Source organism: Cyrtonyx montezumae, unplaced genomic scaffold (assembly GCF_038088225.1).
Source record: "Cyrtonyx montezumae isolate F1298 unplaced genomic scaffold, pur_monq_1.0 scaffold_21, whole genome shotgun sequence".
NCBI lineage: Eukaryota > Metazoa > Chordata > Aves > Galliformes > Odontophoridae > Cyrtonyx > Cyrtonyx montezumae.
In genome coordinates this window covers 2,617,534-2,641,997 of record NW_027071948.1, presented here as the reverse complement: position 1 = coordinate 2,641,997, position 24,464 = coordinate 2,617,534, and the positions used below count along the sequence as shown (strand labels likewise).

General features: G+C 56.7%; 1 protein-coding gene across 1 annotated transcript in view; it reads left to right on the top strand.

Annotated features, from left to right (window-relative positions):
- The first annotated feature begins 17,295 nt into the window (after window positions 1–17,295).
- The window catches only part of AGRN (agrin), a 60,125-nt gene continuing 52,956 nt past the window's right edge, over window positions 17,296–24,464 (top strand). Inside the window, 5 exon segments of the mRNA XM_065737989.1 lie at window positions 17,296–17,368; window positions 17,371–17,447; window positions 17,449–17,499; window positions 17,501–17,758; window positions 21,882–22,143. Coding sequence (XP_065594061.1) covers window positions 17,296–17,368; window positions 17,371–17,447; window positions 17,449–17,499; window positions 17,501–17,758; window positions 21,882–22,143 — 721 coding nt within the window.

The window sequence follows — 24,464 nt, the reverse complement described above, 5'->3', positions numbered from 1 at the left end:
TTCTGTCGCCGTGGAGGTCGCTGCCCGAAGGCCACGTTGGGTCGGGGCTGCCGTGGGTGGCGACTGTAAAACGCGCCCAGGCTGCCCAGTAAACCCAGCACGTTTATTTCCCTGCTTTAAAGGGAAGGCAATTAGCTGCTGACCCACGGGTACCTGGAGGAGGGAGGGGGGGGGGGGGCGACCCACAGCTGGAGCACAGCTGTCCCCCATTGCACTGCTGCCGTCGTTCCCGTTGGTTCGGTATTCCTGCACCGCTCACTTCTTGGGGATGCAGAGATGCAAACAGCGATGGGTTCCCAGCCCTGCTGCCCTCTCTGCATCCCGCAGGGCAGCACTGATCCTCGGGGGACCCGGAGGAACACAGCCAAGCTTTGCAGCCCTCCCTGCATTCCTCTCCCACGCGTGGCTGGCAAGAAACCCCAAAGCTCTCCATCTGCAACCTTTGTCCCATGGGTACAACCGAGGTCCCGGGGGAGGGGGGGGGGCAGGGGGGGGGGGGGGGGGGAGGAACTCCCCGATGTGCAGTGGGATTATTTCCCCGTGGATAGGGTTCAGTGGGGCTGAAAGAGCCGCACGCCCTCTGGTAATTTGCAGCTTGAGGATGCTGGGCTGACATTGAACTGAACCCGGGGCAGCAGCAGGCAGTGCGGAGCGGGGCAGCTCGCCCCTATTGTGGTGGCAGGGCCACTCGGGGCTCGGCTAATAGGGGACATTCCTTCCTCGCAGGGCTCCCTCCGCCACTTTAATGCATTCCGGGCCAGCCTTGGCTATTTAGCCTCGTTAACGGCAGCGTTTGGGTGACCGTCTTCCCCATTTCCCTCGCGTTAATATTATCCCTGTGTTGCTCTGCATTGTTCATAACCAGGGGGGACAATTAATCAGAGCAGAAAGGACTTTTATTCAGACGGAATTCCTTCCGTGGCTGCACCACTGGGAGCAAATTAGCGGCTCGCACGTTGGGATCGGCCCTTTCCTTCAGCACTCCGGGCTGCAGTCACCCCTCCACCCTGGGCACAGAAATGCAAACCTGCACCCGGTTTCTCACCGCCGTCCTCCCCCACCTTTTCCTAATTGCTTTTGTTATTTTGCACGTCCAGGCGGAGAGGTGGTAAATAGGCTCTAATCTCCGTCCCGACACCTGCTTATCTGCGGGGCTGCTGCTGCAGGAGCAGGTCTGGGCACGGGATTGCTGTGCCACGGGCAGGGAGGAGCTCCTGCAGCCCAGCAATTACAGCCGGGACCCGGAGCTCCAAGCAACACCCACACCTCTGCTCCTCACCTTGAAATAAGGCAGCTTTCATGCGCTCAGCGTTGACTAGGAGGTAGGGTCAGCCAGCCCATCCCATCACCCCCACCCCCTTCCCATTCCCTTTCCCTTCCAAAGCATTTTGTTCACCAGAAGCGCTCTGCAGACAGACAGTCCCCAGCTGTTGTCCCAACATCTGTCTCACACTCTTCCCTAATGAGCATCACCCTGCAGTGCCAGATGCACAAATAACCCCTTCCCCGGGTCTGGTTTGAGTTTCCCACGTTTAACCCGGCACGGATGGGGCAGATCCAGGCTCCAGTCTCCGTGCAGCCGTGGCTTTCTGAGCCCGTGGCAGACAGGTAGTCCCCATGGGGATGCCTCGCTCCATCCCTGCCCCAGCAGATCCCCACCTACTCCTGCAGCATCTCTGTGATCGGCAGAGCTGTCTGCTGGCTCCAGGAGGAGCTGCCTGCAGCAGGGCTCAGCCCCACGGCTTTTTGCTGCTCTGGATGAGGCTGCCGAGATGTCTTTGATAGGGCTAAATGAGCTGCTGACGTTCATGAGTCAGAGTGGGAGCTGAGCTCTGCCCTTCGCCTCTGTCTGAGCCTGGCTATCACAGCGACGTCTGGCTGTCACCGGGTCCACGGGGGCAGCCACCACGCAGCGGTGACGTGGCCGAGGGACGGTCACCAGTGGGTTTGCTTCCACGGGGACAACGAGCACGGGATGTGATAGGCTCAGACCCGGGGTGCAGTATGTGGGGCAGCAGGGCTGGGAGCACAGAGCACAGCCACGGGGACCCTGCTGGGATGCTGTTAAGACATTTCTCCCCACCAGAAACGCATTAAGAAGGAGCTGAGTCTGGCTCACAGCCGTGCCTCAGATCGATGCAACGAAATTTGATAAGGAAATGGCAGGAGCGTGCTCAGCACATGTGGAAATAAAACCCAACAAAACAAAACCAAAAAACCCAAACCACGTCCTCAGATCTTGCCCTGTGGGAAGGAGGGGGCCTTCCTGGAAAGCTCTTTGCTGACACCTGCAAGCAGCATCCCAAGGGATGCACCTCAGGAGGACGGGCAGCAAAAGCCGGAGCGAGGCATTTCCCCTTGCCGGCAGGTGCAGAAAACCCCATTCCCCCATCAAACCCAACCCTGTCATCCCCTTGCTATCCCAGCTGCTTGCTATCCCGTGCTCATCCCCTGCGGGCTCCCAGCAGCCGCTCTGCCTCCTCTCGGTGACTAATGTCACGCGGGGACGCACGCAGCATCCCCTCCTCCGCCGCACCGGTGGGAGTGGGGAGGTGGCTGCCGGCTCCCGCACTGCGGTTTGAAACGTGGGAGCGTGTCAGCAGCAATTGCGAAACGGCTCCGTCGGGCGGGCACGCTCCCTCGGCAGAAATCTGATTTCCTCATTTGCAGAAACGGAGGCGGCCCGCCCCGTGGAAGCGTGCCCTCCTCCCCGTGAGTCACCGCGGCTCCTGAGGGATCGAGATCTGGAAAGCACCCAAGGCAACCATCAACCCCGTGGCTGCTGATAGCGCGGCGTTATCAGGCTCCATCCAGCTGCTGAGTCAGCCCAGCACGCCTTCCTTGCCTGGCAGGGGAGCAGGGACGGGGTTGCTGCTGGAGAGATATGGGGACTGAGCCCTTTGCGGTGTCCCCAGCACTGCAGCATCCCAAACCCCACAGCATCCTCAGCATGGCAGCGTTCCCGGTGTCACAGCATCCCAAACATCGCGGTACCCCAAACATGGCAGCATCCTCTGCATCACAGCATCCCAAACACCACAGCATCCTCAGCACCATAGCATCCCCAGTGTCACAGCATTCCCAACATCACACCATTGCCAGCATCACAGCATCCCAAACATCACAGCATCCTCAGCACCACAGCATCCCTAGCATTTCAACATCCTCAGCACCACAGCATCCCAAACGTCCCAGCATCCCAAACGTCACAGCACTCCCAGCATCACACCATCCCTATCCACACTGTGCACCCTTGTGCAGGGTGACATCCATGTTCCCGTGTCGTAGGGTATCAAACTCTGCTGTAATTTAGGTTTGGAAGTGAGGCAGCTCTGGGGAAGGGAAGCTTTTGTGGAGCACAACCTCAGCTTTACAGCTCCGTTTGCTTCCCACACAGCTTTCAAACCTCCCCAGGTTCCCCCCTCCCCTCCTCCCCACCCAGCTTTGCTCTTAAATCTGTCACATTTCGCTTGGTTTAACCTCAAAATGTGATACAGACCCGAGCAAGCAAACCCTGGGCCAGAAAGCACAGCAGCTTTGCATCTGGATCCTTTACCTCGGAGAGCAGAAATTCCCAACACGTTCAGTGCACGTGAACCACACACTTCAGGAGGTTAAAAAAAACCTGCCCTGCGATGGGAGCTGGTGGGCAAAGCACGTGGGATGGGGAGAGGTCTGAGTGCTGCTCGTTCCAGGGGATCCCTGCCAGCACCTGCATGTTGTTCGTCATCTTTTATTGCCCTTCCTCAGCTTCTGGCCTCGTCGCACTGCAAAGCCTGATACCCCCTTTGGGGGAGAGACATTCCCCTCTGCTTGGGAATGTGATGCTGCAACCAGAGATGGGATGGGAGCACTTTTCACAGTGGCTGCTGCAGGATGCCCCACGCTAATCCCCCGTCACTATTTTCCTCCCAGCGTGGGGAAACAAATTGCTGCTCTTAATCTCATTTTCCAGCCCCCCCCCCCCCCCCCCAGGCCACACCGGGACCCGAGCCCAGGTGAGAGCCCTCCTCACACGGTGATATGTTCCCATGGTGGAGCAACAGAGAGCTGCATGGTCACTGCAAACCGGGGGCAATGGCGTGGAGTGATTGGGGTTTTTTCTCCTCAGCACAGACCTGTGCACCAATCCAAACCCCATCCCTGCACCTCTCCACCCCCCCCAGCCCCCTCCAACCTCTGGAGCCCCCCAAGCATCCCTCCTCCCACTAAAGCCCAGGGGAAGCTTTGCCCCTCGGTGCATCACTCCATCTCGAGGGGGGCTGCGGATGAGCAGCAGGGGTTAATGAGCAGCGGGGGTTAATGAGCAGGGAGGCTTAACAAGCAGCGGGGTTCTCCCCGCTGAGCCCCATCCCGCAGAGCCCCTGAGACGTGACTGGAGCTGGGTTGCTGCAGGTGGGTGGGATGAGAGTTTCACGACCCGGTTCCAGCAGCGGCGTGGGCAGCATCGCTAAGCGTGATTAATGCCGGGGGAGGCGGGCAGGCAGAGCGCGCTGATAAGCGAGGGCTGGAGGAGACGAGAACAGAAAGGAGCCACTGTCAGTCACCGCCAGAAATCTCCCCACCCCCCTTCCTCTTCACCCCCCCCCAGGACGTGATAAATCGTGCACACCACCTGCTGCCACCTCCGCTGGCTCCGAGCGTGGGATACCTGGGAGGAGGCCGGCGCTGCGTGAGATTTCCAGCCTTATTTATTGGAGCTCGTAATTCAGATGAGAAAATGGAAATATATATATGTGTATATCGTGTGTCTCTCATCCCAGCTGCCTCCCAGGCTGCGTGCTGCTCCCTCCCAGCTCCTGGCAGCTGAGAGCTGGAGCAGGAATCCAGATGATCCGGGAAGCTTTGCTTGGAAGGATCCTTGGGGTGGGGGGAGGGATGCTGAAAGAGGAGGGAGCTGCGTGGGAGAGGAGAGCAGAGGTTCTGCTGCTCAGGTTGGAGATGTGCTGGGGAAGGGTCCGGCTGCAGATGTCCCAGTGTCCCAGCCGTGCCAGCAGCGATGTCCCAGCCGTGCCAGCTCCTCGGGGCCGACGGATGCGCGCTGCCCTCTGGTGGCACCGGGCGCTGCCAGCAGCCGGGGTCTGGGGGGGTGGGTTGGGGGGGAGGGATGAGGGGTGGCACACCTCGGGGTTTCTGCGCAGTTTTTCTGCCCAGAAATGGAATAAAATAAATGGTTTTCCCTCTTGTTCTGTTTCAACCCGCTGGAGCTTGGCAGCGGGACGGGGGAGAGGAAGGAGCGACAGAGCTGTGGATTTTAGCGGCCCTGTGAAAAGCTGAGATAGTCTGGGTGATGTTAATGGCGTATATATGGGACCGGGGCCAAGCCCTCGCAAGGAGGTTTGACTCTAAGTAACGGGGCAAATGGAAACGGTGGGGGCCTCCTCGTGGGCCTGGGGCCGCAGAAGCTCCCACCCCCCCCCCTCTGGTTAAAGAGCTCTCGCATTGCGGCTCTGGCGGTGGTACAGTCCGGGAGGGTAATGGGTATTGGATTGCTCCCTTAGGTCTGTTCTTGAACCTAATCCTCATTAGACTGAAACCCATTTCAATTAAGATAGGCCGGGCTCCTCCTTTGTCTTTCTTTTAATTGGACCGTTCCCGCTGCTAAATGGGCAGCTTAAGCATCCCAAAGACCCTGAGAAAAGCCCGGCGTGTCCCCTAATGGGGTTTGAAAGTGGAGAAATAACAGCATAATCAGTCTCTTCCTCTTTGTGTCAGCCCCAGGCTCACACCGCGGCCCACCCCCACCTTCCCCCCCCCCCCTTCACACCCTTTCACCGAGCGCCCGCTGACAGATGGGAACGGGACCACCACTTCAATGGGGTTTGTCGGGGGCTTTCACGGGCCCTGTGCCATTCTGCGGCATTCTCCTCCTTCTCCTGCTCTCAGCCTTTGTGCGGGGGGGGGGGGGGAACAAGCCAGGAAAGCCAGGACCATGCTGTAGATGTGCTTCAATTGCATGCATCTCACAGCTGCCGCTCGCAAAAGGCAGCTCCCCCTCCCTTGAATCTCTCTCCCTCCCTGCATCCCCTGCACAGTGCTCGAGTGGGAACTCAACCGAGCGCTCGTGCATGCAGCAATCCATCTGCTGTTTTGCTCGTGTAACGACCGCTGGGATGCTCGCTGGGGATGTCACGGCGAGGGCTCGGCTTGATGCTGCCGGGTGCGTGAGCAAATCGGGAGCTCGGCTGTGCTGCAAAGGTGCACTCGTGCATGCGGTGGTCGGGAGCTGGGGCAGGAGCCAGCAGCTCCGATGGGAAAGCGATTGGCTGCTCGTGTGCGACGTAACCGAGCAATCGAGCGTGAGTTCATTGGGTGCTCGTGCAAGAGCGAATCAGGTGCGTATGTGGGTATTAATTGGGCTCTCGTGCATTAATTAGACGGCTGGGCCGATTGGGATGCAGGACGGGGACAAGAGAAAAGTCTGCGCTCGGCTCCACGGGGCGTTTTGTGACTTTGGTCCGCAGTTATCCCATCAGCACCAGAAATCCTACAGCACAGAGCACCGCAGCTCTCCTCTCTCCATAGGGGAGCAGGGGCAGAGCTGCAGCCGTGCTTGGTGCGGGATGGGAGGGATGGAGGGATGCGGCTCTGGAGCTGTCTCCCTGGAAACCACCGTGCGGGGACATAATGAGCAGCATCCCGGCCCTCCCGTTGCTCTTTAATTCCTTCTTCATCCTTTTTTTTTTCCTCCATCGGCCCAGCCCATGGCACATTGCTGCAGAAGGGCACTGTTAGGGGCAGCTGCACTTCGATGCGTGTTTGGGGGCGGGGGGTCAGGGAGAGGTGATACATAGTCCCCAAAAAAACCCTCAAAAAAAAAAAAAAAAGAGTGCAATGGGGACAGGATGGGGGTTCCCATCTCGTTCTCATCCTGCCTTTCCCTGACCTAAAAGCAGAGCATCCCCAGGGGAGAGCTGTAGGATGTGCTCGTAGATATTGTCCCGAGGGACGTGGTTGAGTGGGGAAATAGTGGTGGAGGTGGTGATGGCTGTACGGTGTGAGCAGACGATTTTGGAGCTCTTTTCCAACCTCGTGAACTCGTGCTGCGGTAAAGGTGATGCCCCGTCCCTCCTCACCTCCCTTTTAAGCTCTTTGAGAAATGAATATTAAAAAGGAAAAAGATAAAGCTGGGAATCCGTTTTCCCTTCTGGGGTGGGGGATTAAAGCCGTCAGCATTCAGGCTCCGGGCGCAGGAAACAGCGGCTTTTCTTCTTCGGAGGGAGTTGGAAAGACACGGCCCTCTGTTCTGCTGAAAGCCCCCGGCTCTGAATGACCCCCGGGCCCTGAATGAAGTGCCTCTCAATTAAAAGTTTCCCATTGACGCCTCCTTGAATGAGACCTCGCTGCGGAATTCACCCCGCCTGAATGGCATCAAATATTACGGGGCCAATAGATTTCCCACAATATTTGTACACCTTCCTTTGTGGGGATTTTTCCCTCCGCTGAACCAGAAACCGTTAACACATCCGCTCCCGATGTGCCCCCAGCCCCCTCGTTAGGGGCCGTGCTGGGGGCTGTGGTGGCACTGGGGACAGCCACCTGCTTGGGTCCAGCTCGAAATCCTATGGATCAAGGAGGGGGGAGGGGAGGGAGAGGAGCACCATCACCTGTCCGGAGAGGGGACTCTCCTGGTGGTCCCAGGAATAACTCAGAGTGGGAAAGGAGACCCCCACCTCGCCCCCAACCCCACACAAAAGGAGAGTGGCCTTAAGCCCCGGGTTCCCTTCTGCCCACGAACAAAGCCCCGGGATGGTTGAACAGCGCTGACAGCTCCGATTGTGGCAGCGGGGCTGCCCCCCACCCCTATTAATGATGCTAATTAGAAAGCACGCAGGGAAACCTCCAGGGAGTGCGTGTGTGTGTGTGAGTGTGAGGAGGAGAGGGGGTGGGCTCAGCGTAATTTATTCTTGGTTAATCTCATTAAGGAAGGGGGTGGGAGGGGGGGAAGAGAGCATAAAAACGGAGTGTGGGAACGCGGTGCGGGGCAGGGGGAGACGGTGAGGGGCTGTGGCTGAGAGCTGCATCCTACACCCTGCCCCAATCCCGTCCTGCTTGAAGGAGGGGGGGGGTCTGTGGGTGGTAAATGTGCCCCCAGCCTCAGCGAGAGCGTTGGAGGTGGGTGTGCAATTTGGCGTCGGCTGCGTGGTCGTTGCAGAAAGAGCCCAAGCAAGCTGCTGCTCTTACCAGGGGGTGAAATGGGGGAGGTGGGAAACGGGAAGAGCCCCTCCTGTCAGCCCCACTGGGACCCGTGGGACCCTAAAACTGGGCCCTCCTGCTGCTTCGGAGCCAATAATAATTTCGACTTTCCAGTTTGCGTTGCGGTGGGAATAAAGGGAAATGAGGAAAGGGAGTAATGCTTATTTATTTTTTTTGGCCTTTGCTTTTTTACCTTTTGTGAAGAAATTCTGCCCCTCCCAGCCCCCAGAGCTCCCAGGCTGTGTCCAGGTACCCTGCCATTGCCATATAGCCACGCTGCGTCCTGGTGCCACTGCTGTCACTTCCCCATGGCATCGGGGTCCAGGAGGACCACCTTGGGGTACAGAGGACACATGGATGTGGCACTGAGGGTCGTGGTCGGTGGGAATGGGTTGGAGCTGGGCTTGGGGATCTCACGTTTTATGCTTCTGTGATCGTTATGTGCCCGGGAAGAGCCACCAGGACGGGAGCACGGGGCAACATCTGTGTGCAGGGCTGTCCCAGCTGCTGCAACGAGCCTGAAAGAGCCCCGCAGCTCCATCTGCCTCGGGGACAATCCCAATGCTTATGGGAAACACATGGCCGACATCTGGGGGGGGGGGGGTGGGGGACGACGACGACAGGAAACGGCAGCGAGCGTTGTCCCAGCAACGGCGCGTCCCGCTGCCCGCTCCCGCAGCGGGACGGCCATGGGATCGGGGATGCAAAGCACAAGACCGAGGCGACTGATTGATGGGCCGGGCTCACCGGGGAGGGATATGATTAATAAGTGTTATGGCCCCTTTGTTCCCGCTGCGTGGCTGTCAGTGCCGCTTAGCTCTGACGGACGCTTTGATGACTCTATGGCCGTGAGCGAGCCGCCGCCGTGATGAATCTCCGCCAGCAGAATGAAATCTGCTCCGGGCTCGTTCCTCTCTTCCCAGCACAATAGAGGGGCCAGGCTGTATTGTGAGGGCTCTTCCTCTCCTTCCCCTCCCCCTTATGGGATGGATGGATGGATGGAGGTCGCTCCTGTTGGCTGGCAGCTCTCTGTGCCAGGGAAGGGAGAAGCGTCGGGAACCGAATGGAGCTGGCAGCAAAGTGCCCCTCACTGCCAACCAAGTGTTGGTGTTTCGCAGTGCAGTGCGTTTCCTTCGGGTAGCGTGCACTCTGGTGAGGGGCAGGATGTGCTGTGCTGGTGTCTTGTTTCATTTGGGACCGGAGAATGGAAACACACGGGGGAGCACTGCTGTGCTGTGCTGGTTCCCCACTGCAACCTGCAGCATCACGGCTGGAGGTGCCCTGTGCCAGCAGGATCCCCTTCCTGGAGCTTCCCATCCTTCTGGTCGGGACTAAAGGATCTCTAAACGCAGAGCTCAGTCTTCTCTTTCCCTCTGGATCGATCTCAGTCCTGCACAAAGCGTGGTGTGTGGGGTGGGAGATGCTCAGCAGGAGCTGTCCCAGCAGCACATTGACCCCACCGGGCTGCTGCCTGCTGTCCTCGCTGATGTTTTAATAAGGCTGCAGCCACCGGGGCCGAGCTGGCTCCGGAGCATCCTCTATACACCATAACCCCCCAAGCTGGGGGACGCTGAACTTGTTCTGCATGCCAACCCCGTGCCCCCTCCGTGTTCCACGGCCCACGCGTGCCCTCTGCCGGACGGCGGCGTGACCTGCGCTGCACGGCTGCTCGAGGCCACCAGAGGCCACCAGAGGCCACCTGCCGCCGTCCCGCACCGCTGCCTTCGTGCTTTTCTGCTTTACCCCATCTTCGTGCGACCGTTCAGAGTCCGTGCCCCCTAGCAGGCGTGCTGCTGTGCCCTGCAGTTCATCCCCTGCAGGGATGAACCCACGGAGGGATGCTCGGATGCGGCTTTCAGCTCGTAAACAAGTTGGGCTTGCATTTAGGGTGTGCTAAATGGACTTCAAAGGGCACAGTGGTTGCGATGCAACAAAGCCATGGCCGTCAGCTGCTGGCAGGGAGCAGAGTGGTGCATTGGAAGGGCAAATGCCCAAGCACCGCGGGCTTGAGCATCCTCCTGGGATCCAGCAGTGCAGCCCCAGCAATGCAACCCCAATGTGAGACCCAGCAGTGCAACCCCAGCATCACTCTGGTGGCTCTTCCAGCCCTGCAGCTTGTCTTGTTCATGCCTGTGCTTGCAATGCTTGGGAAGACTGGGGTCTGCTGCTGTTACATGCTGCTCCGTGGGCACCCAGGGGTCATTGCTCTGGGATGTGCAGTTTGTGAGCAGAAGGGTGTCAAGATGAGGTTTGCTCTGTGGCACAGAGCAGTGCCCCAGTCCTCCTGGCTCCTCCTCTTGCCCATGACACCACATAGCTGTGTTAATTACTCAGGGCCTGATTTCCTCATTCCTGCAGCAGCCAGTTGATAACCCAATCGGCGTGAGTAATATCCAAGCGCTGCGTCTTGGCACCGCTGTGGTTCCCCACTTGGTAGTGCTTTATGGCATTTCATTTCAGAGCCTTCCTGCTGCCAGAGCTCTCCAGCCTTGCCTTTTACTTTAACTGCATTCATCCTCCTGGGTCAGCCCTGCTCTTAGCGTGGTTTTAATTGAACATTCTTTTCTTGTCTCACTCTTTCTTTTTTCTTTTGCAAATTCAGCCTTGGTTTTCTTCCAGGAAGGAAAAGATCGAACGCAGTGCTGGCTCAGCCCCTGGCAGCCCCCACAGAGGGACCTGAGGTGGTGGTGATGGGGTGGGGGAGGTGGTCCCTCCATCACTATGGCTCTCAGGAGCTGTCTGCACACTGCTATCCTCACCCCCACCCACCCCACTCCACCTCTGCTGCCACGGGGGCTGCGGGATTTGGTTCATCGCCGTGCAATCATCCCTTTCCCTTTGCCTGAACTTCATCCTTCCTTCTCCCTTCCTGCTTTTTGAGAAGAAACTAATTTCCCAAATGAAGCGCGGCGGAAAGCAGACAGTCTGCAAGCTCCTGACTCAGATGAGCCTAATGGATGAGGCAGCAATTCACTCGGGCACTTTCTTTAATTGAAAGACTCTGCAGATGGCTGCCAAGGGGAGCTGGAATGTGCTTCCCTGACGGGCCGAGTAGATGACACAGTGCATGGCAGCTCTGTCCCCAACCCTGCTGTGCTTGTGCCTTGGCTCGCCTCCCGATGCCTGCAGCAAGCTGAGTGGCCCTGCAGAAGGCTGTGCCTCACATCCAGCTTTTTGCTGCAGTGCTTCCAGGGCTGTGCATCCCCCTGCGCATCCCCCTGTGCATGTGACCATGCATCCCCCTGTGCACCTGCCCATGCATTCTCTTTGTGCATCCTCCAGCTTTCCTTGCTGTTGGAAAGCAGCTGCTTGCTACAGCAGCACGCTGTAGAGCTGCACCGAGCTCTGGTCTGTGGCACATTGCCCTTTGCAATGCCCAGTAGTGCTTCCTGGGCTGATAGGAGCACGTTCCCCTGTGTGGAAGCTGCTGAGTGGAGCAGTTGTGCAGAGAGCAGTGCTGCAGGGAGCTCAGCTCTCAAGCCACGCCGTGCTGCAGGAACAGGGATTGCTTTGGGCAGGGTGGAGTGCAGGGTGTGCAAAGCACCATGTGCTGGGGGTGCAGGATTGCTGCTGCATCCATCCATCACTGACATGAGCTCCATTTGGATAAAGGAAGGGAGGTGACATCCTATGGCCCAGGGGATGGGTGGCCAGGGGATCCTGCATGCTGCTGCGGGGTGTTCCACTCAGTCACAGCACCATCTTCTTGCTTAGCAGGGAGGACTGGGCAGGAAGAGGTTAACCCAGCCTGGATCCCCACTCCCTGTGTGTGCATGGAATAATAGATGCAGCATCGCCCTGTGCATCAGCATTGGGAAGATGAAATAATTCCAGCTTACCCCGTGGATCTGCTCTGGGGAACTGATTTTCAGACAGCAAAAGATATCTTTGGAGCTGATAAAATCCCGCCCTGAGCTGAGCAATGGGGTTGGGGTGGTGTGGGGATGCTTGGTCCCTCACAGCCCTGCAGCCTCGCTCCATGCAGATGCTTTGTGCATGTCCCTGCACAGGAGGGAACGCAGCAGCTCTGCAGACGTTGCCAAGTGCCCTCCTCTGGAGCACTGAAACCTTGAAAAATGGGGGAAAAAAAAAAGGGAAAAAAGAAAAACCATTCCCACATGCCCTGAATGTTAATGCCTTCCCTTTTGAAGGAGCTTGTTGCAGAAGGAAAATGGGATATATCTCCAGGACCCGAATGGGAGCAGCTGCCCTGCTACCTGCAGTGCCAGAGAGGGGAAATTTCTGCTTATAGGGACAAAAATGTGCTTGGGTTGCACTTTCTCTGCAGCTAATCCAATTTGTCTCCTTACTGCTTTCAAATGCCTCTTAAAGATTCCTTGCGATGTATTACAGAAATCCATTTGCTGAGATGCGGTGAAGAGGGGGCACTTTTATTTTACAGTTATTAGCGGGTGACAAGGTAAGTAACTCGGGGAAGATGGATCACCCAACGAAGCGTTTTTACTTTCTCAATTAATCCCGGCATGATCGTCATAAATCCAGGAGGGGGAGTAATAGGATGTGAGCAGACATCACTCCCTCCTCGCTGAGTGTCGGGGGTAATGGATAGAGACATCTTCCCTGGGAAGGGGCCGAGGGAGGTGGCCACTGAGATGGGCTTTCTGGAGAGAAAGATAGATGTCGAGGCCAGCGACAGCTTTTTCCTCAATGGAGAACAGATTTATGCCATCAATCCACATTAAGAAGCCTTCATGGCCGCATAGAAACCCAGTGAGGGGAATTCAATTAGCCCCGCACACTTTTTTAAGATAGGATTTGATAATGGAGGACTGCTTGCCCTGAAGTTCACACCGAATCTGCTCTGTTTCTCTCTCTCTCTCTTTTTTTTTTTAATTAAAAAAAATCTCTTTTAATTAAGAGTCGCTGTGGTTTGCTGGATGCCTTCTCCCCATGCCAAGGGGTTGTCCCAAATCACATCAAAGGTTCCCAGCCAACAAATCCCAGTGAGGTGACACTTCCATGTTCCCTGTGTTCAGTCTACCACTGAGAGATGCTGTGGGTTTCCCTTCCCTGGAGGTGCTCAAGACCAGGTTGGATGGGGCCCTGGGCAGCCTGGTCTGCTACCAGATGTGGTGGTGGCCCTGCCTGTGGCAGAGGGTTGGAACCTGGTGATCTATGAGACTTTGGGAAGCAGAGAGTGGCTGCTGCTTTGGGAGGGTATGGTGGGGTGAGCACTGTGCAGGTTGACATTGGCTTCCACCCAACCCACAGCCGTACCACAGCACCTGCGATGGGCAATGGGTTGGGTTTCACCTGCAAGTAATGGGTGAAGCCACGCATGAAGTCAGAGGTGCACATCTCAGCACACTTTTCCTTTTCTAAGGTCGTGTTGTTGAGGAAAGCTTGGATCTCAGTTCATAGAACCATGGGATCGTGAAGGCTGAGAAGACCACGGAGACCCTCGAGCCCAAACCCAGCCCATCCCACCACGACCCTCAGTGCCACCTCCTAAACCTTGGGTGCTACAAAATGCAAAGCTGACAAACCCAAAGAACGGCTACAAAACAGCCGACATCCTGACGTGGGGAGAAGAATCACTTTTAGAAGCACTTTTAGTTGAATTTTACCTAGATCCCAGTTAGCTCCCTCCCTTTCCCCAGTAAGGAAGGGGAAGGATTGTCCAGGTTGCTGCCATACCTCCATGCCCGTGTCCCCTTCTGCCACATGGGGACATCACTCCCAGTGATGCTCAGCACCCAGCTCTCCCCTGGCCATGGGGGACTTCTTCCCCTCTCCCATTGAGACCTCATTAATAGATTTCCTTATTTGAAAATCATTATCCAGGCAGACAGCCTCATAGATGGAGGATCCCAGGGGCGACTTGTTAGCAGCTGCTCTGTAGCTGCATCAAGAGGTTTTCTGACGGTACACAAAAGCCATTTGACAATGTCAGAAACCACCGAGAGGGATTAACTTGAAAAAGTGTGTGTGTGTGGGGGGGGAACAACACATTAGAACATATCTTAAAGCTTATCAGAGATGGGGAGCTTCTGAGCACAGGGGCAAAAATACAGTGGAGAAAGCAGGGGACCACCAGTGGGGTGGGGAGAGTGGCTCACTGTGATTGAGGCTGGGATTCTGCTTCGCTGGGTGCTCCTGCAGCTCTTTTATTTGCTTTGAGGGCTTGGCCTTGAGGGCTTCCTGGTAGGGTTTCCTGTGCCACACTATGGGAGCACAGAGAGACAGGGAGAGGGGAGAGCTCACTGTTTGCCCCACGGTTTTGAGGGTACTGGCCTCAAAATGGCAGCATCTGCCACAGACACCAAGGCGAGCAGCTGGGAAATGAAGATCTGACACTGGGGCAATGAGAGGGAATTGCATCAGGGTCAAACAGCAGTGAGATGCCAGCTGTGGAAATGCTGAGCACAGCGGGAGTGGCTGCACAGTCATCGCACAGAGGCAATAACTCGCAATAAATAAGAGACCTTGGCTGGGTTACTCAGCCCGGTCAGAAAGGAGCCCGTTTGGCAGTGCAAAATGACAGTCTTGTTTCAAAGGTGGGAGGAAGCTGAGGAGGCAGAGCTGGGTGCTGAGATGGGTGAGACACAATGTGGGCATCGTCAAAGCGTGCCCAGCACTGGAAGAAGAGCAGGTGGATGTGCTTTTGTCATCCAGCCCAGCAACAGGCTCCTAACAGCAAGGCTCTGCACCTTGCTGGCCTGTGGTGAGCACCACAGTGTGTATGGGAACTGTTGAATCACAGCCTGAACCACTGATGGATCACCTGAGGTGGGCACTGAGACAGCTGTGGGAGCACAGGTGAAGGCAATGCACCTGTGTGACCAGAAGGGGTGGAGCCTGGCTCCACCTCTCCCAGACCCCATTTAAGGGCTGAGCACCACTGGGGAAGGATCTCTTTTTTGGAGATCACTCCTTTGGAGATTCCTATTGCAAGTCTAGGACACGGGTGAGCATTTTCCCCTTTATTTTATTTGTCTCCTTTCCATCACAATAATCTAACTACACCATCTATAAAATATCTTGGCTATAATACCATCTGGTGTTATTCATTGTGTTATCCTCACCCCTTACACAGTGCATTGCTTTGCTTCTTTCTTCTCTCCCTCCAAATTCAGATCCCTCCTGCAAGGAAATCTTGGAAACAGAAAGCAAATGCACGCAGAGGCATCGGGCAGCACGCTCAGCATCCCATCCCTGCCCATTTTCTCACTCTTTCAGAGGTTGAAAGTGACACATCTCTCTGTACACTGAAGGTTTTGCAAGCCCCAGGTTTACAATAGCTGTCTTGTAAAGCGTCCGGACCAACCCTGTGATTTATGCGCTTTTGTCAGCGACACAGTTTATTTATTTTGTGCCTTGATTTGCCAAATATTTTGTTTCGGTTTTCCCACAGTCGCTAGGCCAATGGCCCCAGCAGAGCCAGGGAGCAGAGAGGCTCAGGGCTCTCCTTTGGAAAGCAAAGTCCTTTCTACCCATGGCCTGCACTAAACCTACATCAGTGCCTCTCCCAAAGCCTTTAGGTTTCAATGGTTCTGCTTGAAGGAGAGGGGCAGAGCCTCCCCAAAAGCTTGCGCATCCATTTTTCTCTTTGCAAGCAGATGGAGGGGGTGGGGCTGGGAGGGAGCAAGCAAACAGAAAGGGATCCAAACACAACGTCCATAATGCTTCCCCTCTCCCCCTGGTGCAGTGTAGGAGGAGAACACCACCTCTGCTTTGTCCAGCTCCAAGCTGAGGTTGGTGCTGTGATTTCGAGGGCCGCAATGCAAATCGTTAATTGAAACTGCAAAACCAACCTGCTGGGTGCTGAGATGTGCTTAGCTGGCAGGTGACAGGAGAGGTGTGTCATTGTGCTGTGCGCTGGTGGGAGAGGGTGGGCTCTTCCCACTATGCTGAGCACCCTCCCCCAAAAACCAGCTCTGTTATGGGCTGCTTTCTTCCCAAAATTGCATCTCTGAAGTCGTTACAAAGCGCTGTCAATGGACGACCTTCTTTAGGCATTGAGGTGTTGGCTCAGTTTATAGGACAGAATTTGAGGTTTTTGGGGCAGGAGAAGAGCTGGAGGGGTTTAGCAGAAGCCAGAAAGATGGGGCTGAACGTAGTGCTGAGTTGTGGGGTCCACCCTGTGAAACCACAGAGGTTGTGCTGTGCTCAGACAGATTTATGGGACCTCTGGTATTTTGGTAGGCTTGGACGGCGCTCTGAATGCTCAATGTGATTCATTTGTTCCTATCTTCAGTGAATTTGTGCTCATGGTCCAGAGGAGATAAAGGATTGGCACACACACGACTGCAGGGGTGCGGGAGCAGCACAAGGAGCGCTCCCCAGGACCGGGGGGGGGCTTTGGAGGGGGTGCAGAGGAGGGATGGTTGCTCACACAGTCCTGGGATGAAGGATGCAAACCCCACAACATCACATCCTTCACCGCGGTTAAACTTCACCTGCTGGGCCCGGGCTCACGGACACGCAGCTTGTTTAGGGCCAGCAAGGAAAACAGGCGTGTAAAATGCCCCCAGGGGACGGCTAATTTATGGAGGGGGGGAGGGGGAGAAACAATATCCCTCCCTCGGTGCCACTTAACTTTTCATTTTATATTTGTGGTAATTGCAGGCGACATCTGGGAAGGCTGCCCCGAGGGAGGGCAGGGCAGAGGGTCACAGTGCTGCGGGGGCAGAGCACGGCACGGTGCCCCCCACCACCGGGCCATTCTTGGGGGGGGGGGGGGGGGGGGGTTGGGGTGGTCGGGGCGGGGCATGGCTCTGCAAGCCTCACTTTCCTCGGACGAAAATAAAAGGAAACCCCGCCAGAATGGGATCGCAGCCCGATCGCACCCGGGAGGTGGGGGGAGAGGGGTCGGTCCGGCGGGGAGAGCTCGGCGGAGGGGGCAGACGCTATGCACCTTTCACAGCCGTTCCCCCCCCCCGGGCCAGAACGGTCTCCGTGCACCTTCTCAGCCCCCCCCCCCCTCCCCTCCAGGCCGGCCCGGTTAGCCATTAACTTGCCGTGAGCCCCCGGGCCGGGGGAGGGCGTGCGCGCAGCTCCCGGCCCCAACAGCGGCCGCCCCCCCCCCCCCCCCCCCCCCCACCCCCCTCTGCCTCCCTTATCAGCAATTCAGATTGCATGCAAATCTCCGGGCTTTCTTACAGGGACAAGGCAGGGGACAGAGCATTTCTCCCCGATCGCTGCTTCGGAGGGGAGAGAGAGGGAGAGGGAGGTATCTCCTCCTTCTTCTCCACCTCCTCCTCCTCCTCTCGGGATTTTCCTCCCCGCCTCCCTCCCTCCCTCTCTCTCTCTCTCTTTCTTTCCTCCCTTTCACCTCCTGGAAACAAAAGTAGCCCTTCTCTCCGCGCTCGGCCCGGCCCGCTTTGTGCAGCGGGGACGCGGTGGGCTGCGGGCGATGGGGGGGCAGGGGGCGGCCGCGACCCTGGCGCTGGTTTTGGTGCTGGGGTTGGCTTTGGGTGGGGGGGCGAACTGCCCCGAGCGGGAGCTGCAACGCCGGGAGGAGGAGGCCAACGTGGTGCTCACCGGCACGGTGGAGGAGATCATGAACGTGGACCCCGTGCACCACACCTACTCGTGCAAGGTGAGGGCTTTGAGGTTTTGGTGGGGGGGGGGGGGGGGTTGTCGGCGCCGTGTGTCGCCCCCTCTTCTTTCCCCTCTCCCCCCCCCCCCCCCGTCTCGATGAAGCTCGGGGGGAAACTTTGGGCTCGTTCGCGTGCGGGAGCATGTGGTTTTTATTGTCTAAATGAGAGCTTTGGGGTGTAATTAGGTATTTTTAGACTGCGGAGGCTCGCCCCGGCGCGGCCCCGCCAGCTGTTTCGAGGGGAATCTCTCAGGGTTGCTTTTTATGGGCATTTCCCTCCGTTCCGCGATGCGGAGCCCATTCCCAACTTCGTGCTGCGGGAAGGTGCCGGCGTTGGGAACGCGGCTCCGCGGCTGCAGCAGCAGCATCCCGAGTCCCTCCGGCTCCAGCTATTGTTTAACCACGGCTCTGGCCTCTGGCTATGGTTTCCCCCCCCCCCTCCCCACGAAGCTGAGAGTCGGTGAAGTACTGAGCAACCTGAAATACCATCCGCCTGCTTGTCAGAAAACGTGCTGCGTGGCTTAACCCTTCCCGGGGCAGGATCCTGCCGGCGGGGGCTCGTCGTTGTGCTGCGTGGTTTTGCCTCTCACCTCTCCCGGTCCCCTTTTTCCATCCTAAAATGCGCTGCCGGTCGCGCCCCACAACCGACCCTATAGGGAGCGATGCCCAGCTGCTGGGTGAGCTCCTCGCTGGGTTAACGCGGATTTAGCCTTGATTCTGGAGGACCTCTCCGCTTTAGAAACTAGTTGAAAAGCTTCTCCCTGTCCAGCTGGTGCCTGCTGCTCGCCGCTTGCTTTGCACGGCTCTGCCCCTTGCCACGCTGCTGCAGGGGACAATCTGGACTGCTGGAAATTAGCTCACAACCGCCCCCTTCATCCCCCCCCCCTCGGGGCTTGTGCAGGGACCGTATGTTTGCAAAGTGTCTGGCACATCCTGGGTGCTACGTGGAAAACGAGTAAGCTGCTGCGAGCAGCTTGGGGCGCATATGGCCGGCTGCGGCCACCTGATGCTGGGCTGCGATGCACCGAGGTGCGGGGAAACCATCTTCCAGCAGGATGCTGGCTGAGCTCTGCGCATCCTGGGTTGGGCGGAGGGTTTTGTTGGGGTCACAGCATCGCCCGGTGGCCGCAGCCCGACTCCAGCTGCCTTTCCTGAAAAAGAAACCGAAAGGAGAAAAGCCTTTTCCCATTGCTGCAGGTGCCCGTCCCATCGCGGTGGCAGCGCTCTCCCGGTCACACTGTGACGTTTGTGGTTTCCTTAAAGCAGTGATCCCTCTTTCCCGTGTCCTCTTTTTGAACGGTGCTCTCACGGAGCACTCACAGGGGGAAAGCTTTGGAAAGGGATTTAGGACAGCACGAGGACCTGACCACAGATAAATCGCAATGTCTCTGAACCGTGGGCTTGAGGAGGATGTCACGCTGCTGACTGTTCAGACCCCGAGCTTGCTTCCGAATACCAAAGCTATCTGCTGTCAGGTTCTCCTTTATCTGCATGGGGAACACGAGGGCCAGGCGTGAGCTGGGATCCTGCTGGGGCTGGGTGGTCTGCGAGCAGCAGGCATGGCCCCGTGCTGCTGCATTAGTGCCTCGTTCTTCCTAGTTAAACTCTAAACCCTCCCAGCTGAAGCCTTTGATATATGAAGATAAGCACATTACAACTCGGAGGAGAAATGTGAGGCTAACGTTAGATAAACACCCCAAAATAGCTACCAGCCATTCGGTTGCTACCAGAGGAGATTAATAATTAGGAGTTCTGTTTGTCACCTCTTCCTCCAGCTCACTAATGTGCCCCCTCACCCAGGGACAGGCTTAGCATGGCAGCAGGGCTTTGCTCCTCTCTGCAGCCACCGTGCCTTGCTGGGGCTCGACCTGATGTCTGTAAGGTTTGCTCCCATTTATGGGGTGAGCACAGGTCCTCCACCTGCTAGAGGAAGTGTTTTTGGGTCCTGTTTGGATCAGTGGAGCTTGAATTTTGGGGGAGGACGGTTGGGTGGCGATGCAGTTGGGGGAGGCAGCCCCGGTGCTCTGTCAGCTCCTGCAGAAAGCTGCTCGAGCCCCATGGTGACCCTTCTGACTTCGACCTAGGAGTGGCAGCTCTCTCCTGAGGGCACTTTTTGCCTTCCTGGCTTCTTTGGGAGCCCGTAGCTGGCATTTCTCACCTCGTGCTCGCGGTCCTGTGCCCTGCTGGGGGATGGACCCCGTGGCAAATTGGAAAATCCTTTTGCTCGCTGGTTCTGTACGGTGCTCAAAACATGCTTGTGCAAAGATCTGCCTGAATAAAGTCTTTGCTGTTCTCACTCCACCTCCCTGCAGCTGCCGGGAGTCTCGTAAAACAGCCTTAATCCAGTGTTTAATGTGCTCTTTGGTGAAAGAGTGAGCAGTCTGCCACAGGGAAGGGTCCTTCTGGATCCCGGCTCCAGCCTCCATTCTTCTCTCCCCCTTTTCTTCCCCCATCCTTGATGTAGCCAGTGAGTCACCGGTAACAAGGTCTTAATTGCGTGTGATGATGAATGGGATGCCCTACAGGTAATCACTCGGTCTTTGGTGCCTTCACATCCATTCATTACGGAGGATGAGGGTGCGGGAGAGAGCTGGTGGACTCTGATGTTGCTTGTGAATGCTGCGGCCTGGCTCTGCGAGCTCTGACTACAACAACCTCGCTAATTAACTCCAATTACCATCTGCTTCACAAGAGGGGCTCGGCTTCAGCCCTTCTTCCCCGTAGACCTAGCTGTGAAAGCTCCCGGCTGCACGCAGGAGCCCCGGGGCACGCTCTCCTCCTGCCTCTCTTTATTTTCATCCTTTCTTTCCCTTTTGTTTCCCTTCGTGTTCCCGGCTTTTCACCTTGGCTGCTTCTTTCTGCACCTCACCTTGTTGCAGCCTGAGCTCGTGCCCTGCGGCTGCTGCGGAGGAAGAGGAGGTGGGGCGGGGAGGAAGGTGTCTTGACTTGACTGCTGTGGGGCGAAGAGCAACCGTGGGGAGCCGAGGTGCTGCGGGCAGGCAGGCAGGAGGGGAGCAGGAGGTTCACAAGGCTGGAGGGAAAGCTGAGCTCCCAGCACCCCGTGTCACTTGGGGTGCCACCATCACAGGTGTCCCCGCATGGGCTCCTTGGAGGTGTGCAGTGCTCCTCCTCGCCTTCCTTCTGCAATTGCCCTTTTCAAGTGCATACCTGTGTGTCTCCTCTGGAGAGCCTCCTTAGAGCACCCAGCACCTCCTCTGCCCCGTGCCTGGCACGCTGTGCTGGGCTGAAGTGCTCTCCAGGCAGCTGGGGAATGCAGGGCCCAGGGCTGCGTGGAGGGGGAGGCACACTGAGCACCTGAGGCTTTCCAACCCGTCGGGAACAGATGGGGACACATCTCTCTGTTGCTTAGATCGACCTTGTACTGCTCAAAACTGCAGGTTTCTGCTCCTGTGAGGAAAACACTCGGGTGTCCATCCTGGTCCCTGGGGGTGAGGGGTTTGGTGGCCTCAAGATGCACCTGGGGAGGTTCAGGTTGGATGTTAAGAAGAATTTCTTCTAAGGAAGAGTGGTCAGGCGTTGGCACAGGCTGCCTGGTGCAGTCACCATCCCTGGGGGTGCTCAAAAGATGTGGCACTGAGGGATGCGGTCAGTGGGGTGGGATTGGACTGGATGATCACAGTGGTGTTTTCCAACATGAATAATTCTATGGCTTTCCCGTAGCACGTTGTCTGTGATGTCCCTCAAGGGCTTGCTGGGAAACAGCAGCTTATCTGGAGCTCTGATAAGGGAGGGCTATTGATACAGCCAGCCCTAGGGGAAGGGAACGGGCCAGCCCGTGGTATCCTTTGTGCCAGGGTCCTTGGGTGTGTTTGCACTGAGGGTGGGGAAGGCAGCCACCCTCCCCTGCTGGTGGAATGGAGCTGGAGGACCCATGAGAGCCCTCGGGGGATGGAAATGGGGATGCAATGGGGAGCTGGGTGCAATTTGGGCAGAACTAAGACGTGCTTTAGCCTTGCCTTTGTGTTAATGACATTGGGTCTGCTGGAAGACTCAGCCACCCTGAGCTGCTCCTGGGCGTGGTAAATCTAACCCAGAAGGTGCCACCTGCCCCTGGTTGTGGCCGGGGCGAGGTCTCAAGTGCTCTTTCTCCCTCTTCTTCAAGGTGAGAGTGTGGCGTTACCTGAAAGGCAAAGACATCGTCACTCACGAGATCCTCTTGGACGGTGGGAACAAAGTGGTCATCGGTGGCTTCGGGGACCCCTTGATCTGTGACAACCAGGTGTCGACTGGGGACACACGGATTTTCTTTGTCAACCCCGCCCCGCAGTACATGTGGCCTGCCCACCGCAACGAGCTGATGCTCAACTCCAGCCTGATGCGGATCACCCTGCGCAACCTGGAGGAGGTGGAGCACTGCGTGGAAGGTGAGGCCCTGCTGCAGCCCCTGAGTGGGTGCTGGTGGTGCTGCTGGTGGCCCTGGGGGTTGGCCGTGCTTGTCCTCGTTGAATTGTGGAGGTGGAAGGGACCTTTCGAGGTCATCGGGTCCAACTCGTTGCCTTTGGGGTGATGCGTGGTGTTGACCTTGCTGCCTTGAAGTGGTGCGGCCAAGCGAAGTTAATTCACGTTACTTTTGCTCCAGATTGGATGCAGGTTCTCGGTGCCCTTTGCAAAGGGATCTGAGGAGCTGGCTGAGTGAAGCAAGGTCTCCTTGCTGCTCTGAGGCATAGCCAAGTCACGGCCGGGCTGAGCGATCTGGGGCGTGAGCTGTGCTTTGGTATTGTTGTGGTGTGCAATAAAGCTTCCATGGAGAGGGCTGATTTTTCTTCTGCTTGTTGCCCGACAACATGAAAACACTTCTGCAACGTCCCATCTGTTGGCTTCCTCACTTCCTCCCGTTGTGTTCATCCTGTTCCAGCACGAGCTCTGGGCTCAGGGGGAGCGTGGTGCCCCTAAAGCCCTTTGGGGTCTGAGCACGTCCTGCAAACACATGAGTAAACAAGGGAAGGAATGCAGGAATTCTGCACGGACAACAAATAAATGCAGGCAGGCTCCCTCCTCCTCTCGGGATGTGCAGAGCAGAGGCCATAACCCCTTCCTCCAGCTGTGAATGCACACAGAGGTGAACGACCGAGCTGGGGCTGGGAAGGAGCTGGCTCAGCAGAGGGGCTCCAAGAGGCACTGTCTCAAGTGGCTTTTGCAAGAGGTTGATGTGCTGGAGGCTTTCTAGCTAGAAGATGCATTTAGTATTGCACTTGAAAGGCATCAGCCCTAGTGGAGGGGGTGGGAGGAGAAAGAGGAGTGTGTGTGGTGTGTTGTGTTTTGTTGGTTTTTTGTGTTTTTGTTTTTTTTTTTCTTAAACCTGAGCAAACTTTTGGAAGAATTCTGCCCTCACCTCTGTCTGTGTTCTTTGGCACGCTGTCTTCGCACACACTGTGTGCGCGCCGGGCTGGCTGAGCTCGGTGCTTCCCATTTCTGCTGAAGGATGCTGTCCCTTAAGGCCCCTGGGAGATGAATGATCTGATTTCTCCTCTTAGTGCTTAATATTCGACGCCAAATTTATCTGGGACCCGTGCCTGCTTCCTCCTTCTGTGGGGGAAGGCTCTGAGTTGCTCTGCGTTGACGTGATGCCGGTTGCATCCCCATCGTGCAGACGCATCCCTCAGCCCTTCTTGTAGGATGTGGGGCTGCCCATTCCCTGCAGCCCTACAGGTGTCCCAGCACCGGTGCTTCAGGCTATGAGTCCGTCTATAGTGCGTCCTCTGATGCAACACCCCGGGAAGAATTTGTTCTGTGACCTGTTGTGCAAGTGAGCTGGGCTTGTTTGAACTTTCTCCTTGCTGTGTGCTGAGGTGACCGGTCCGTGCCGAGAGAGGTGGGTTTGTTCTTCCTCCCTGTGATGTTGACAAACTGTCCTGATGACAGGTTGAAATTCCTCCTGGGAATCCCTTTCTCTCTGAAGATGGCCCAACATTTTGCTTCCTTTAATTAAGGATGATGGCTCTGTGAGATGCTGTGGTCAGGGGATGGGCGTAGGGCTGAGTCTGTGGGCACCTTGCCATGCGTGGGGGACACGATGTGCTGGGAAGGGATGAGCCCAAGGCAGCCTGGAGCTAATGATGGCTCAGGTTGGCCTAGATGGGTCGCACGAGGGGAGATGCAGCAATTCTTGTGTTTCAGTGCCTCAGTGAAGCCATTGTTCTGGTCATACCCATTCTCCAAGTCTTGGTCATGGTGTGGGTGCCAGAAGCTTGGCTGTAGACAGCCTAGAACGGATCAGCCCTTCTATAAGCTTGGTTTTCTGCAAGCTCTACCCAAACCTATGACCTCTCTTGATCTGTGGAAGTTCTTCTTGACTTGGCAGGTGTGAAACCAGCCATGAGAACCTGTTCCCATCACCCTGGGAACCATCTCAGAGCTCTCAAGCTGAGAGTTTAGCTCTGGGACTTGTTTCCCATCAGCTTCCCACAGGAGGGTTCAAAGCAACGCTGCTCTGAGCGGAACAACAAACCTTGGAGTGCCTTTGCAGAAAGAATTGGAGGAATGGCAGCAGCTGAACGGAAAAACACAAATGTTTTGAGAATCTTCATCTCCTGTTGCTCCAGCCTGGAAAAATCCTTGAGATCAAAATCTTTCCTAAAGCCTAAAAAAAGGGGAGTTCAAACCAGGGCACCTCTGGGCCGCGGCTCAGGTTGGAGTTTAGGCAGTGTCGTATGTTGTGCATTGCTTTGATCGTGGCTCCACGTTG